At 40.9% G+C, this 16,483-nt stretch overlaps 1 protein-coding gene across 8 annotated transcripts in view; it reads right to left on the reverse strand.

Annotated features, from left to right (window-relative positions):
* The window catches only part of inpp4b (inositol polyphosphate-4-phosphatase type II B), a 179,175-nt gene that overhangs the window by 47,482 nt on the left and 115,210 nt on the right, over positions 1-16,483 (reverse strand). For all 8 annotated transcript variants that reach the window (XM_053622037.1, XM_053622043.1, XM_053622038.1 and 5 more), the window contains 2 exons: positions 11,003-11,107; positions 4,876-4,984 (listed from right to left, as the gene is read on the reverse strand). In XM_053622037.1, coding sequence (XP_053478012.1) covers positions 4,876-4,984; positions 11,003-11,107 — 214 coding nt within the window. The remainder of the gene's footprint in view (positions 1-4,875; positions 4,985-11,002; positions 11,108-16,483) is intronic.

A 16,483-nucleotide genomic window follows, 5' to 3' on the forward strand; every position in this document is an offset into this window, starting at 1 on the left:
CTTCTTTTTAAACAGTCAACATTAATTCACTTTCCAGCAATTGGATCATGTCATAGCCATACCTTAAACACTGGTTGACAATCGATACGGCATCAGAGAGATGTAATAATAGCCAGGTCTCCATCCTGCACTGCTTCCCTCATTTGCACATGTTCATGATACGATATGATTGTAGCGTGATCTGATCCCCAGCAGGTGCACTCGTTTTGAGCCTGCATGAATAATCCGTAACATGCTTTGTTGCTCTGATTATTTATAGCACTTTTCCATCAGGATCAAATCTGCGACCCACATTTTGTTGTTACTTCCATTGGCAAGTGATCTGTTCTGTAACTAAATATCTGTGTTGAATTGGCTACCCTTCTTACCAGGGTCCCAAGAATGCCAAATATGGATATATTGAGAGAGCTAGAAATAGTGTAAATTGAATCATAATGCTAAATAGTACGCCACAGTTTCTATCTTTATATAGTGTCATGCATTTTAGATCAATAGTACCGCATATGGTATGGCATGTAGACTAGCACGCTAGAATCGCTTTACTATTAGACTGTATGCCCGTGCAATTTTGGTAGTGTCTAATATTTCCATTGACTGGAACGTGCTTGACCATGAAACGGGAATACTGCAGATGCTTGATGATGATACGGGAATGCTGCAGTGTGAGACCATAAAACGGGAATACTGCAGGTGCATGACCATGATACAGAAATACAGCAGGTACTTGACCATCAAATGAACATAATGCAGGTTCTCGACCATGATACGGGAATACTGTAGCTGCTTGGCCATGATACGGGAATATTGCACGTGCTTGGCCATGATACGGAAATACTGCAGATGCGTGACCACGATACAGGAAAACTGCAGGCGCGTGACCATGATACAGAAATACTGGAGGTGCTTGACCATAAAATTAACATAGTGCAGGTTCTCAATAGGGCGGCTGTGGCTCAGGTGGTAGAGCGGGTTGTACACTAATCGTAGGGTTGGTGGTTCAATTCCTGGCCCACATGACTCCACATGCCGAAGTGTCCTTGGGCAAGACACTGAACCCCAAGTTGCTCCCGATGGCAAGTTAGCACCTTGCATGGCAGCTCTGCTACCATTGGTGTGTGTGTGTGTGTGTGTGTGAGAATGGATGAATGAGACACAGTGTAAAACGCTTTGGATAAAAGTGCTATATAAGTGCACCATTTACCATTTTATATGGTAAATACTTTTTTTATACTGCAGGTCTGTGACCATGAAACAGGAATACTGCAGGTGTTTGACCATGATACGGGAATACTGCAGGTGTTTGACCATGATACGGGAATACTGCAGGTGTTTGACCATGATACGGAAATACTGCAGGTGTTTGACCATGATACGGAAATACTGCAGGTGCTTGACCATGATACGGAAATACTGCATGTGCTTGACCATGATACGAGAATACTGCAGGTGCTTGACCATGATATGGACATAGTGAAGGTGCTTGGCCAGGTTATGTATACAGGGACTCGACAGTAGTGTGGACACAGACACTGGTAGTCCACCAAGGTATAGACTGAGGCACTTCAGCAGGTTATGGTACCGATACAGGTAAAGACACTTGATTGGGGTACAGATACAAGTACTAAAACATTGTACGGCCATAGTGCAGGTACTTTAACCAGAGTACACATTACAGCCAGTCAACCATGGTACGGACATACTGCAGGTACTTGACCAGGGTAAAGACACAGGGCTCAACCTGGCTATCAACATACTGCCGGTACCCAACCAGGGTATAGACACAGTGACTCCACCAGGGTACAGACACAGGTACTCAACCCAGGTAGAAACTATACCATGCCACACTGGAATAGTAAAAAAAAACAAAATTAGATTATGTCTAGTCTGTCAGTAAATGAATTCAAAGATGCCTGTTTAAATGAAGCATTGAACCGACTATTAATACAATTCAACATCACTATTAGAAGATGGAGGCCCAAAGAGAGACTACATGAGTAAAACGATCATCAGTCTGGGCATATACACTGAACCAAGACCTTTTATAATTGCCTATATGCTTTTCATATCATGAACAAAAGACGTGAATTATAGTGACCAAAGAATGCAGTATATTTTATACACTTTGGATTTGGAAAGATAAAATTCACCAAGTGTATGCATTCTAAGGACATTTCAAGTTCAGTGAAACTCAATAAGGTTTCCATGTAATTACCCACAAAACCTTGCGCATGAAATCTTGACATGATTAATGTTCGGAATACTAAGCAACAGCCTGTTCACTGTGAAATCGGTGAATGTGCCAGCTCCAGCCTCTACGAAGATTCCAGATGATGCCAATGCCTGTGAAGACTTTGGATGATAAGAACACTGCACGTGTTGTTCCTGGGATAGCAGTGGGCCTGAACCGTTCTGCTCTACGGACCGGCCTGGACCATCCTGGTGCCCTGTTTCTGGAGTTCTTATCTCTTGGAGGCCAGTCATTGTTGGTGAGGATGGCCCCATATGGACAGCCTAGGGACACTTGGAAGCTGTAGAGATGGCATTGCACTGCAACTAATGTGGGCAGTTTTAGTGCGGTGTCTTTTTGTGCCTGAGTCTCCATCATGTTGAGACTGCGGTGAATCTCCTGAATACACAGCTGCAATTTTGTTTTATCATGTAGCACACAGTTATAGAAGGGATTTATTAATAATTACACTATCCATTTTTACCCAGATGAAGATAGGTTCCCTTTTACATTTACATTTATTCATTTAGCAGACGCTTTTATCCAAAGCGACTTACAAATGATTCTGGTTCCTTTGAGTCTGGTTCCTCTCAAGGTTTCTTCCTCATATCATCTCAGGGAGTTTTTCCTTGCCATCGTCGCCTCTGGCTTGCTCATTAGGGACAAATATATCAATTTAAAATTTAGATTGGAAAAGTATATATTTCTGTAAAGCTGCTTTGTGACAATGTCAATTGTCAATTGCGCTATACAAATAAAACTGAATTGAAATGAGAATGAGGAGGTGGTCCACTGATTTGAGATCAGCAATGCATCGTTTTTCAGGGCAATAGCTGATGAGGGATGCCACTGTGCCTGGTTCATTGCTTTCCCTGCTGGTTTTGGCAGGTTCGGGCGAGCCGGGCAGAAAGATGGGAACTGTCTAACTAATTAAACATCTCCTCTGACAGAGAGAAAAGGAGGCAAGCAGGGAGCAAAGGAGGGAGATGGCAGCAGACGGGAATCAGTAATTGAATCACAGAATGGGGATTCAATCAAGAATGACACAGAATATCAATAGAGACCCTGGGGGTGGCAAAGGGACCGCACGAAAGCAGCTGTTCAAAATGACAGACTGAGAAAGCGAAAGAGAGAGAGAGAGAGAGAGAGAGAGAGAGAGAGAGAGAGAGAGAGAGAGACCACAATACCAGGCAAAGAAGAGGTATCCACTCCCAATCAAAGCGTGACGGCCCTATTCGATACTGCCATGGAAACTGCACACGAGGCTCTGCAGTTCTGCTGCTGCCATCTTACTAAAGTAAACACCAATTACTTTCTGTTAGAATGACTAGCTTAAGGGCTGGGTTCTGACAAAACTCTTCCAAAGTTAGAAGGATATGAGGTGCGAAATGTTGCCCTCAGTGGCATCCTAATACTCCATCTGCTTCCGAGGGTATGAGATCAGCTCAGCACATCAACAAAATCAAATCTTTGGGCAGGAACTGCAGAAAACATGCAGAATTATTAATATTATTATTTTTTTTTTGCATAGCAGTTGAGGTCTCTCTTTTCACATACTCATAGTGTCAACTTCTGAGCCGTTTTCAAGGGTAAACTTAGATATTTTATCATTCATTTATCTTCAGTAACCCGCTTTATCCTGGTTAGGGTTGTAGATCAGTGGCCAGTTCAATGCAGGACACCACACAGACACATTCACGCCTGGGGCTAGTTAATGTAGCCAGTACCCTACAGCATGTTCTCGGGAAGTAGAAGGAAACCAGAGAACCCTGAGGAAACCTACACGAACACAGGAAAAACATATGAAACTCTAGGCAGACATTAACCCGAGCTCCATGGATAGAACCAGGGTGTGAGGCGACGTGTGAGGCGACAGTGCTACCCACTGTGCCACCGTGTCACCTGGATAATTTAAAGATTCGTCACATTTTTAATATTCTTTAAAACAGTGCCCCTCCACTGCAAAAACATGCCGTGCAAATGTGGGTAGAGATTATCATTCAGAAATAAACCAATCAGAGATCTTTATAAGCATGAAAATCATGAAACATTCAAGGTGTATTTGTATGCAGAAAAATGTGCCAAATGTGTCTTTCAGTGCCAAACACACACAGACACGTGTCCCAATAATGTGCTTGTTTTCAACAGACTGAAATAGAGCTTTAGAAAATGTTAATCCTTGACTATAGACAAACTGGATTTAGTTCTTGTGTATCAAAAATGAATCAAAGTCTCGTGTGACAGGTGGGTAGGTTTAGAGCTTAATAATTCTTCACAACTTAACGGGTGTGTCAGGACTAAAAGAAACCCATTTTTACCTGTATAAAATATCAGTATGAAGTAGATATTTATGAGAAAAGTATGTGAGGGTTTTTATTTTTCTGTAGCACTAGGGAACTCTGGAAAACTGTGGCCTCAATGGTACAAAGCAGTCGGGTTTATAGAAAAACCCTGCCTGAATTCAATCTTCATATTCGCCTCTCTATGTGCTGAAGTGCTTAAGGATTTGTCTTAAAGACGAACAGGAAAACAAAAAAACAAAAAAAAAAACAACAACAACAACTTAGCGAGCCTTACTTACAGAGACAAAGCCTAAAGGTGTTATGTGCCTGAGAGGGCACTGTGATTGACAAGGTTTGAGAACTCACCTCTTCTTCTCTGCTTCATATCGGCTGAGCAGCTTCTGAAGGCCTCCGTTCTTAAAGCCCTGGAAGTGAGCGGCTGGAGCTCCAACTGTGATCACATCGTAGAAGGAGTCTGGCAGAACAAAATAACACGGGTATCAGCATGCAGCCAGTCAAGCCTTTCTGCTTGCACAGTTGACTGACACTGGATTTCAAAGAGGGACTAGTCTTTGGAGAAGATGATCTTTCCACACAAACATCTTTTCATATCCAGTAATAACAGCCAAAGTTTGCAGGCAGTTTTCCCAGGTCTCGGGCTAATATTCACCGCATAATAGCAACGAGGGGTGGCCTGTCTGTATTAAACTGTCGCCCGTTGTTGCTAAGCTAAAATGCCAATTGTGTTTGAGCACACTGAGTTCACTCGTAATCTCGCCATGAATTGCCAAGAGAATTATGTGGGTAGTTCAGTATTTGGGTAATTAATCTTTTTTTTTTTGTGCTCACCCAGAGTCAGATGAAATCATGGATATTATTATTTTTCCGCTTCCGTGTGCTTCTGGAAGATTTATCAAAGCTATTTGGTTGAAAATAATGAAAGGCGGTTTGCAGGGACCCCTTGCTTCCTCTTCACAGCAGCAGAGAAACAAACCCACTAATGAAAATTTCACTGTTATTCATTTAGCCTTTCTGATGCACGGTTTAATTACTATATTCTCATACCAAAGACAATAATTAGACAAGTGTATGCCTTGGGAAATATTTATTTCAAATGCTAGACATTTTTCCCCTCACCTACTGGGTGCACATATTTAAATACAAGTAACATCAACAAAGCTGTAACACATTGAGGTACTGGGAAAACGGACACGATTTGCGAAATGGTAAAAATGATCATTTTTTCAAATGAATTAATAAATCAGATGCAAAAATAAAGTACACAGCTTTCACACTACAAATGCATTTCCTGTTCCTGTGCTGTTATAATATCACACTGCCAATGCGAAACAAGACCTCCACTTATCATGCTGGTAACATCCCCTCCCTTTTCATATCTGTGCCTTTAACTATGTGTGAAGGTGTTTATTAAAGCAAAGGCAACGTCTGAAATCCAGCCACAGTTATAATATTCCAGCCTCCCACTGACACGAATACACTTGATAATCATGACAAAAGGGGCAGCATATTGATATATGGATCAAAGCACACTGAGAAACATGGCATGGCGATAATAGGACACAGATTTAATTTGTCGTGATAAGCTGTAATTTGATCATTACGGACCAGTTGTTACAGCTGAGGTCTTGCATTTTAAAATGCAGTGCAAGTCTAAGGAGAACAATCAACAGCCTAATGTCCACAATACCAATTTCATGTAATTCACAGACTTCACGCTGATGTTGATGTGAACTGCTTTTGCTGATGAAATCCATATAATTAATTCATGTTACTTTGGGAAAGCGGAAGAACTCGGGTTTATTAGTGAAATGGTTTAACCAATCCTTTAAGAAACAGGGTTGATTGAACTGCTTTTTAGGACATCTAGCTTCCATATATTATGGCTTCAGTCCATTTTGAAGTGATCGTGACCCTGCATGAATGCACATGTAAATCCTTCACAGTGATAAAAGCAAGCTAGAACAGATGGGTTAATGATAATGAGTCGTTATTGGACACATATATGTTACAGCACAGTGAAATTCTTTTTCTTCACATATCACAGAATGATAGGAGGTTGGGGTCAGAGCGCAGGGTCAGCCATGATATGGTGCCCTTGGAGCAGAGAGGGTTAAGGGCCTTGCTCAAGTGTCCAACAGTGGCAGCTTGGCAGTGCTGGGGCTTGAACCCACGACCTTCCAATCAGTAACCCAGAGCCTGGCAGTGTTAGGGCTTGAACCCCTGACCTTCTGATCAGTAATACAGAGCCTTAACCACCAAGCCACCACTGCCCTGCCCCCAAGCCACCACCGCCCTGCCCCCAAGCCACCACCACTGCACCACCACTGCACCCCCCCCCCTCTCAATACACCACTGCCCCATTAGAAACTAAACAAAAAACAAGAAGTGTCAGGCTTAGTAAGGTGTTGGGTCATCACAAGCCTCCAGAACAGCTTAAATGCACCATGGCATCAATCCTACTTCTCTCTAGAACTGCACTTCCAAAAAGATTTTCCCTCAGTTGGTATCCTGAAGATGGCGGTGGAGAGAGCTGTCCAACACATCGCTCCAAAATCTCCAAAATTGGGTTGAGATCTGGCAAATGTGAAGATCTTAGCATATGATTTACATCGTTTTCTTCCTCATCAAACCATTCAATTCAATGAGCCCCTGTGCCCTGTCGATGTGGGCGGAATCAACCTGGAAGAGACCATGCCCATCAGGATAGAAGAGTCAGAACTTTGTATTGATTTGCAGTGATGCTTTATACTAAGGGGACAAGTGCAGCCAAACCAGGCCGGGGAAATAAATAATCAGCCCCTCCCCCTTCCCCCCAGAAAAGTAATCCAGTGGTTGTGGTTTTTGCTGATGGTCTAATTATATCCTACGTCCTTTCATATCACACTAATGCACAAGTATTACACGCATTAAATATGAGGTTTCAAAGACCATTTTTAACCCTATATACCGAAGTTTCTCATAGAGATCTAATTTCAGATGTCACTTTAGTCACTGTTCTTATTGAAACACATTCAGTCGAGCATCTTTGTGACAGAATCTCCACGCCTCAATAACAAATCCTTTTTCAAAGTCACTTAGATCTCTTTTCATCTTGATCCAAAATTGATGTAAACATATATTATATATATACACACACACACACACACACACACACACACTGCCAAGCATGATAGGATGTTAATTGCTTAATTGTATCATGCAGTACACTTGTCTTGAACCACTGGTGATATTGTCAATTTTAAAAAAAAAAGTGTTTGGGGCATAATAGTCAAAGAGCTTTGGAGTTCATAGAATTTAATTAAGACTCTGAGGACAACAGACACTTTGTAAAGGACAACTGGTCATGGATTCCCTAAAAAAAAAAAAAATCTCCCACATCCAGTTTGTTCGGTTTCAGTGCTAAGAACCTTGTGTGTTTTTGTGTGTTTCTGGTTCCTTTTCAGCTATGTTGGCCATATAGCAGCTCTGCCTCATGCTAGCAGCGAGCTTTATGTAAGGTCATGTAATGAGCTAGCCCGTGGACATGACAGGAAGTTGGCTCTGGGAGACGTTCGACAGCAATTAATGAGCAGCCTCTCCGTAGGCCTGGCACCCTGCTGTGCCACTCTCGCCATACCACGCTCCTCTGCCACATTCAGGCTTCACTAATGACAACAGGAGCTCTGACTCCCGATGCCCACTGCCTTCCCACCCCCAATATTCCTCCCGCCTCCCTGAGCACATCTAATTGGCTGCTTCTCAATAGCTGGCGTAAGGGGCATAAGTCACACGCGGCCCAATTTGGAGCTGATTTGCTCCGATTTTCCTGCCGTCTATAAATTGAATGGAAAGGAGGTGCGCACAGGAAACCTCTCTCTCTCGCTCTCCCTCTCTTTCTTGACAGGAGAGGAATAGATAGCAGTCTGACAGAAACTAGAATTATTCATAGTTAACCAAAACGCTTGGATGGGTTAAATAAGATGAAATATATTGATGCTGTCTACGCGGGGAGAAGGAAGAGTGTTTCAGCACGGTTCTTTCCTGCTCGAATTCAAAGCCTTAACAAGCAAGTGCAATTTCAGGCAGAAAAGTGTACTCTGTACTCATAAAAGGAGTTCAAAAAAGAATGATCATTTATAGGTATTAGTATGTGTGTGGGGCATAAAAGGTTTAAGGCTACTCCGGGAAATTGTGCAATTGCTGAACATTCAGGAGAGACTATAGAGAGCAAGCAGGATGAAGAAATGAGGCTGTGCATCGAGTGTGACATTACTGAATTATGACGAGACTACGGAGAAAGCAGGATGAAGAAAGGTGTCTATACACTGTGCTTTTTCATCTAGTATTTCATCCACTTTCCTTTGAATAGACAGATAAAAAGACAGACGCATATACAATTTCATTTATAATGCACATAGTCACAAAGCAGCATTATAAATGTCAAGACGTAGATTTCGATCACTAATGAAAAAGCCAAAGGCAACAGTGGGGGGAAAAAAAAGAAGAAAAAAAAACTCCCTGAGACAACACTGAGAGGAACCAGACTCTAAAAGGAACCCATCCTCATAGTGTGATTATAAATCGTTACGGTATACAGGTGTAGAAGATTAAAGACAAACAATTCTAAGTGTGTTGAAAGGATGTTCAGTACATGATTAGGTTTTGGTTTTTTTTAAACTGTGGAAATCTTTAAGGTATCTGTGTGGAACCATCCACAGAAACAGGAAGTAAATGGTCTGCCTTTTAACCTTATGGTTCTACAAAGCGCTTTACACTGTTTCTCATTCACCCATTCACACAGCAATGGAAGAAGAGCTGCCATGCGAGATGCTAGCCTTCCATCGGGAGCAACTTGGGGTTCAGTGTCTTGCCCAAGGACACTCCGGCATGTAGAGGCATGTGGGATGGGTATCGAACACTACGATTAGTGCACAACCCGCTCTCACACCTGAGCCACAGCCTCCCCGAAGTCCAGAAAGCAGACGTAAAGCATCAAGATGAATCAATCATGTCCAGAGCATGAGAAGAGCCACAGAATTTCGTGTGTGTCAGGGCCTTGCGATTTCATCACGTGGTGGGTATTGAAAACTAATTGCTTATATTTTCCTCACTGAAACATTAAAGTACCTCAAAAATGACAGTTACTCAAAGAAAACTTCCATACAACGTACATAAGGCATACAGGAGTGAGTGTTCTGAACATGCGAACGTACTCATCCCCAAATCTATACTCAGTAACTCAAACTAAACTTTTAGTGAGGGAGAGTGAAAGACGTGGGGTTTCCCCCATCCATTCATTCTATGTGAATTTGAATCGTGCACATAAGAGCAGATACTTCCTAATAAATAAATAAATAAATAAATAAATGAATGAATGAATAAAAACCCCGGCGTATGAAGGGTTTTTACGCAGATGACATAAAATAACCGAGAAGCAATCAGAACTCAACGCCCACGGCATCGACCGAGATGTCTCCACCGCCAACACGTCTAGTCCTTCTAATTACCATGCTTCAGATACCCTTAATACATTTATTTCAAACAGGAAGGAAGCTAGTGAAGACAAACTATTTCAGACATTTGACCTTGCTGTGACATGGACCCATTTTGGATCAATTCCAAAAAAAAAAAAAAAAATCTAATCACTTCGTTATGCTGGTAACAGTGGTAATTCCACATAGATCCTACAAACGTTCAAACACTCGCTCTTGAGATATTGCGCTAACCAGAATCTCGGATGGACACACGGACGAACCAAAAAAAAACCTAGTGCATAATTCAAAAGATCTTGTAAAAAGAGAGGCTAAACTGACGCACAAGCATACATGAGCTTGAAATTGGGCTGGAGACAAGCAGCGAGCGGTTTGGTTTGTTTACTTTGATTTTGGTTCATTTTCCAGCCCAAGCGTAAGTTTAAAATAAACGAGGACAAAAACATTTACGTCATCTTTTTAAATCCCTTTTGTAAACACTTTCCAGATTATTCATTAGAAGAGGTGAAGGGAATACAGATAGACTCTCATTTTCAAAATTTGTGAAATATGGCTTAAGAGAAAGAGGCGAATCATGGTGTACCCTAACGCCCAATTCAGGCAGGATTTGTTTCACATGAGAGGGTGTTATAATTCAGATGATTACTGAGGAGATCTTTGATTATAATCCAGTATAAATTAGCAATGATGGTAAAAGTTTTTAAACATCTCGAAAGTACACAAAAAAAAAAAAAAAACCCAAAACATCAGGGCAAATTACCTTCTGTATTTGTGTAAACACCCAGCTCCTTAATTAATACTAATTCTGTAAAGAGGCATGTGCTATTGTTATTATCATTATTAAACGCCAGGTCTGTTGTGATCAACAGACGATCCGAATTAAGTGTGATAATCTGAGTAAAATGCACAGATACGTTATTCTGTCTGACAATGATATTAGCGAATCTCCTCTGGTAAAAACGACAATTTCGGCACTGGGCCGAAATTCCACGTAGCCATACCTGTTTTCCGAGGACACGTCACCCTCATGCGCTGTGTGTGCAGATTAATGGGAATGAACTCCAGGTATTTCTGCGCCTTGCTGCAGCTCGGCTTGAATGGAGGACCTGAGGACAGAGGAGAGGGCACACACATTAACAGCCCATATAATCCACTCTATTTATTATAAAAAGAACAGCACGGGGCAGTTGCCCTTGCAACCGGAGCCACTGGCCGAGTTTGGCAACTCCCTCACCATCTGCTTCGGCTGAGTTATGGGGCCATTCAGTCCTGAGGACGAAACACTGACTTTTACAAGATGTTTACTTTAGTGGCCTTACTTTACATACAGTTGTGAAGTAGGAAAATTAACAGTAGCCATTTAGATGTCACTGGGACCTTAACTGTCTTCACTAGACAATATACAAGACAATCTATTGATTAAAATAAATACTTCATTCAATTCAGGAAGATGAATTAAATATCAATTGGGTCCAAACAAAGACTTGTAAGCTGACCACTTTCATCCCCGGCTGCACAAATAAAAGTGAAAAGAATCATTATTGACCTTGACTGGCTATGGTAATGTCCGCTGATAATGTTACGCTTTGACAAGCTATATCGAATCCAAGCTGTGAGATAAAGTACAGAGATCTGATTATGGATGCATCAAATTGAGTGTCTGGAAAAAAATAAGCCTACATAAGGATCTGTTAATTTGTACCTTAATCCGGTAAGTAGAGGATTTCATGGATTTACTCCGCTACCTGCTTTGGAACAAAACCGTCCAATTAAAACCTCCTTGAAACGATAACCCAAAGTCGCACAGGGATACCGTGAACGGCTGTCGCACAACATCGTCTTTGTGTGCGCGGACACGTAACAAACCCACTACAAAACAACACTAAGCTGTTGAAGAACTTTTAAATTGAGTAAATGAAATGCCTGAATTGTTTTGAAGTTTTGTACTTCAAGAACGTGACAAATGAGTACACACTGCCTGTGAAATGGAAAAGAACATAAGCCATTAGTACACAGGAAATTTCCTTCTCCACATGCTCAGTGATCTCTCATGAGCGGTGATCAATAGGGTGCAAATGCACATGCTTGATAGCAGCAGAGCAAAAGCAGTGAAGGATTTACATGGTGGTCTTTACTCTTTACTGTTGGTAGTGCATGAGGTGTTTAAAGAACACTTCAAAATAATAAAAAAAAACAAACAAACCCAGGAACATTGCCGGGTTAACGTTGGTATTAAAGCTGGAGGATTCCTGCTTTCACACCTGGAGTCCAGAGGTAGTGCTACCATACAAGATCCATTAACTGAGTTCCAGAAGAAGCAAAGTGCGCAGAGTAGAGGTGTAAGTGCCAGAGTACGTTTTTTTTTTTTTTTTTATGGGTTGGTTAGGTGTTCACGGAAGAGGTGGGTGTTCTGGAAAGGGACCTTGAGCCACGCTGAGTCGGTATTACTAAGCGTCGGTCGTTGATTGATCGCAGATTGCGTGAGGGAACGTAAGCCTTCAGGAGAGAGTTGAGGTAGGAGGGTGCTGTTCCAGACAAGGTCTTGTAGGTGAGCATCAAGGCCTTGAATTCGATGCGGGTGGCTACAGGAAGCCAGTGGAAGGAAATGAAGAGGGGTGTGACATGGGGTGGGATAGAGGTTCCAGAGAATTTCCAAATTTGTGTTTTCATTCAAAAATGAATGAAACAAAATGGAAGGTAGAAAGACCTCATCAGAAAGTTATCGGTTGATGTTGATAGAAACACATTTTATATCCCCAAATGTTACTAAACCTCACCAAGCAACCAACCAAAGGACTGGCACATAACATAATTTACATGAATATCTTTAACATACCTAAGCATTAAACATGTATCTACATGTTTATGTTAACTAGGGTGGGGGGCACGGTGGCTTAGTAGTTGGCACTGTTGCCTTGCACCTCCAGTTGGGTTGCTTTGGGTTCGATTCCCACCTCCGCCTTGTGTGCGTGGAGTTTGCATGTTCACCCCGTGCTTTGAGGGTTTCCTCCAGGTACTCCGGTTTCCTCCAGCAGTCCAAATACATGTGTTGTCGGTTGACTGGCATTTTCAATTGGTCTGTAGAGAATGTGTGTTCAGGGTGCCCGCCATTCTGTACCCCAATTCCCTAGGATAGGCTCTGGTTTGGAAGACAGATGGATGTTACTGGGGTCACATGGCTGTGTTTGTGGAGACAGGAGACTCAGGAGGCGAGAGAGGACAAGTAAACCAAACAGCTACAACTTATCTGAAACACGGGTTAGAACTGTACTATACCTCATCCTTTTAAATAGCTGGGCTTTTTCAAAACCCCAGGAATATACTGCAGAATGTTTATGACTCAAACTGTATGTAGTGGCTGTAGCGATTTAAGGTCACTGAGAAGAAGACTACACTGAAGAGGTCTGGATCAGAAGTCAGAGGACTGCAGGGGAAAAACGCTAACAGCACTGAAAGTGACCTAGACCATGAGCACTGAGCTTTGATGCAAGAGTGTGTTAGACACTGAAACCACAATGCACGTCCCCATTACAGGCCAAAAGAAACTTAAAAGTCCCTGCCTGTGGTATGAGACCTTGTGCAGAATAACTCGCTGCTGTTCCCACCTGACCTCACATTTTATACACTCTCAGGAAAATAATAAAAAAAAAACCCCCTGTAAACTAAACTGTAAAACAAGCAGATATTTGAAGTGATTTCATGATCTTCCCAAGGGGCGGGGGATCATTTAGTTTGACAACAAAAACAGGTCCGATCCAGATGGGATTATTTTCACTGGGTGACATCTGTAATAAACTTTTTGACGTCTCCTCACATCCGGACAGCAATTAAATTAGTGTAAGATGGATGAGTTTCTGTCAGATTTGTTTGTCTGTGAACCTGGATATGATTAATAGTCATATGATCATGTTTATGTATTTGGCAGCATCTAATGTTATATGATTAAGAAACTCGCTTTCATTTATTTCTAGAAAAATAAACACGGCGTGATATTGTGGCACGTGTTAATATAAAGTGTCTTTATACCTGTAGCTGATGTTATAATAGCCCCTTTATTCAGTATTGTAGTTTCACACTCTTCTGATTGATTTTATTTTCTTTCTCCTGTTAATGGGCTCCAGTGAAGACGAAGTTATACAACCCATACCAAGTAAGTGCTTAAGACTCCTATGAAGCATTCGTCTTTTTGCTATTCAGAAAGTGGATATGTGCGCTAGGTGACAAAATATGGTGAGTAGCAGAGGTATTATTAAAAAAAAAAAAAAAAAAAAAAATATATATATATATATATATATATATATATATATATATATATATATATATATATATATATATATATATATATAATTTTTTTTTTCTCTCCAAATGCTGAAATGGTCAGATGACTTCAGCATTGGTAATTAATTCAATAAACATCAGGTCATTTGGTCTGGACTTTTTCTAGCACCTTCAAAAGTGGCACTTACTCCAGGCCCCCATGTCAATTTAATCCCATCTGATTAGGGCTTCACATGATGTATATATTTACTGTTACAATTTTTAAACCGTCCCCCCGCCCAATTAATTCCTATAGCTCAACTTATTCCAGCACAGGTGGTTTAGTGGTAGAATTCTTGCACCAACAGAGACCTGTATTTGACCCGTGTTCGCTTTAAGATTCTGCATTAGTGTGCGAGAGGTTGAGAGTTCAAATCCCTCTCAGAGAGCCTTGAGCAAAAACTCAGCTTTTATAATAATAATGAGTCTTTATTAATCACATATACATTACAGCAGAGTGAAATTCTTTTCTTCGTGTATGCCAGCATGTCAGGAAGCTGGGGTCAGAGCGCAGGGTCAGCTATGATACAGCGCCCCTGGAGCAGAGAGTGTTAAGGGCCTTGCTCAAGGGTCCAACTGCTTGAACCCCCGACCTTCTGATCAGTAACCCAGAGCCTTAACCGCCAAGCCACCACTACCCTTCATGTGTTCATCGTACAGCAGGTAACGTTGCTCCTCACAGCTCCAGGCTACCTGGCTCAAGTCATTACTGAAGACGATTGAATGTATTCTAGTTGTAAGGGCAAATAAATAATAACATGCTTTTACATGTGTACCTAAGCATTAAATATGTTCCTTGTTGAACTTGGCAGTTAAACTGTGAACGACTGGCAGAACCCATGTCAGATACAGTAACTTACAAGAGATGCAAAACAATCTGTATCACATTATTACTTTTCCTAGTTTAATTGATATGTTTTTATGTTACCGGGGTCACAAGGCTGTGCTTGTAGAGACAGAGCTGGTTCCCGGTCCGCACGACAGCTTTCACGTTACCAATTTTTCATGCAAGCTTTGCTCTGTTTCAGACTAAGCTGCCGGTGTGAAAGCCCCCAAAGACTCAGAAGCAGAGACAGGACAAGTCAACCGAACAGCTACAGAGATCTAAACTCGCTTTCTACAACTTATCTGACAAAGTTTCTCTTTACCCTCGAGTCATCCTGAAACGCTGGTTAGAACTGTACTATACCTCATCCTTGTAAATAGCTGGGCTTTTACAAAACCCCCAGAATATACACAAAGTCATTACTGAAGATGAATGAACGAATTCTAGTTGTAAGGGCAAATAAATAATGTAAATAGGATACATTATTCTTTTTGACTGCGCTCATAAATCTTGAAATTTCATTTGGAATTTTATATGAATAACCTTTCAACTTTTGACCCTGGTAGGTAGCAATACGTTCGTGACCAATGTTTCCCCTGAAGTATTTTATTTCTGCTGTTTTTTTCTGCCAGCCTTGACCCATGTAAAGTTAAAAATGTATGAAGTACTCTGCTTTACCCCACACAATGAAGCCAAAGCTCCTTGTCAAAAACCAAAATGGGGCCAAGCTGTATTGTATATAAATGTGCAATGCTTCACCTCACTTGCATTTGGTATAGACAGAGACTCAATGCATATTTAGATAGCATCAGCGTGTCCTAATCAACATAATTAAAAAAAAAAAATCTATTTAAATAAATAAATAAATAAACAAATAAATCCTAGCTTGAAATTGCTTATTTTATTGGTAGTTCATTTTGTTTCCATCCAGACATATAATGCGTGCCTATAGAAATATAGAATTAAATTCCAAGCTTTGCCAAAAAAAACAACAAAAATAAATAAATAATAAAAATGTCAAGGCATAACTTTAATTATTATAAAAGCAAATTGTGTGTATATATATATATATATATACACTAATAGATATATAATGTAATCTGATAATAATCTGATCTGGTGAGAAATATTCAATCAGTCTGCCTGTACACTAAAAATATCTTGAATAGGGACACATTTAGGGACATAGGGAGAGATGATTATACATTATCAAAAATTCAGGCTGTCCTTTGATGCTTTTACTCATTTCAAGCTGATTATATTCTATTTCAATCTTGAAATGAGTAAAAAAATATATATATGCAATATAGTGTATTCAATAAACCATATATTTAATTTA

The sequence above is a fragment of the Ictalurus furcatus genome, chromosome 3, assembly GCF_023375685.1.
Source record: "Ictalurus furcatus strain D&B chromosome 3, Billie_1.0, whole genome shotgun sequence".
Taxonomy (NCBI): Eukaryota; Metazoa; Chordata; class Actinopteri; order Siluriformes; family Ictaluridae; genus Ictalurus; species Ictalurus furcatus.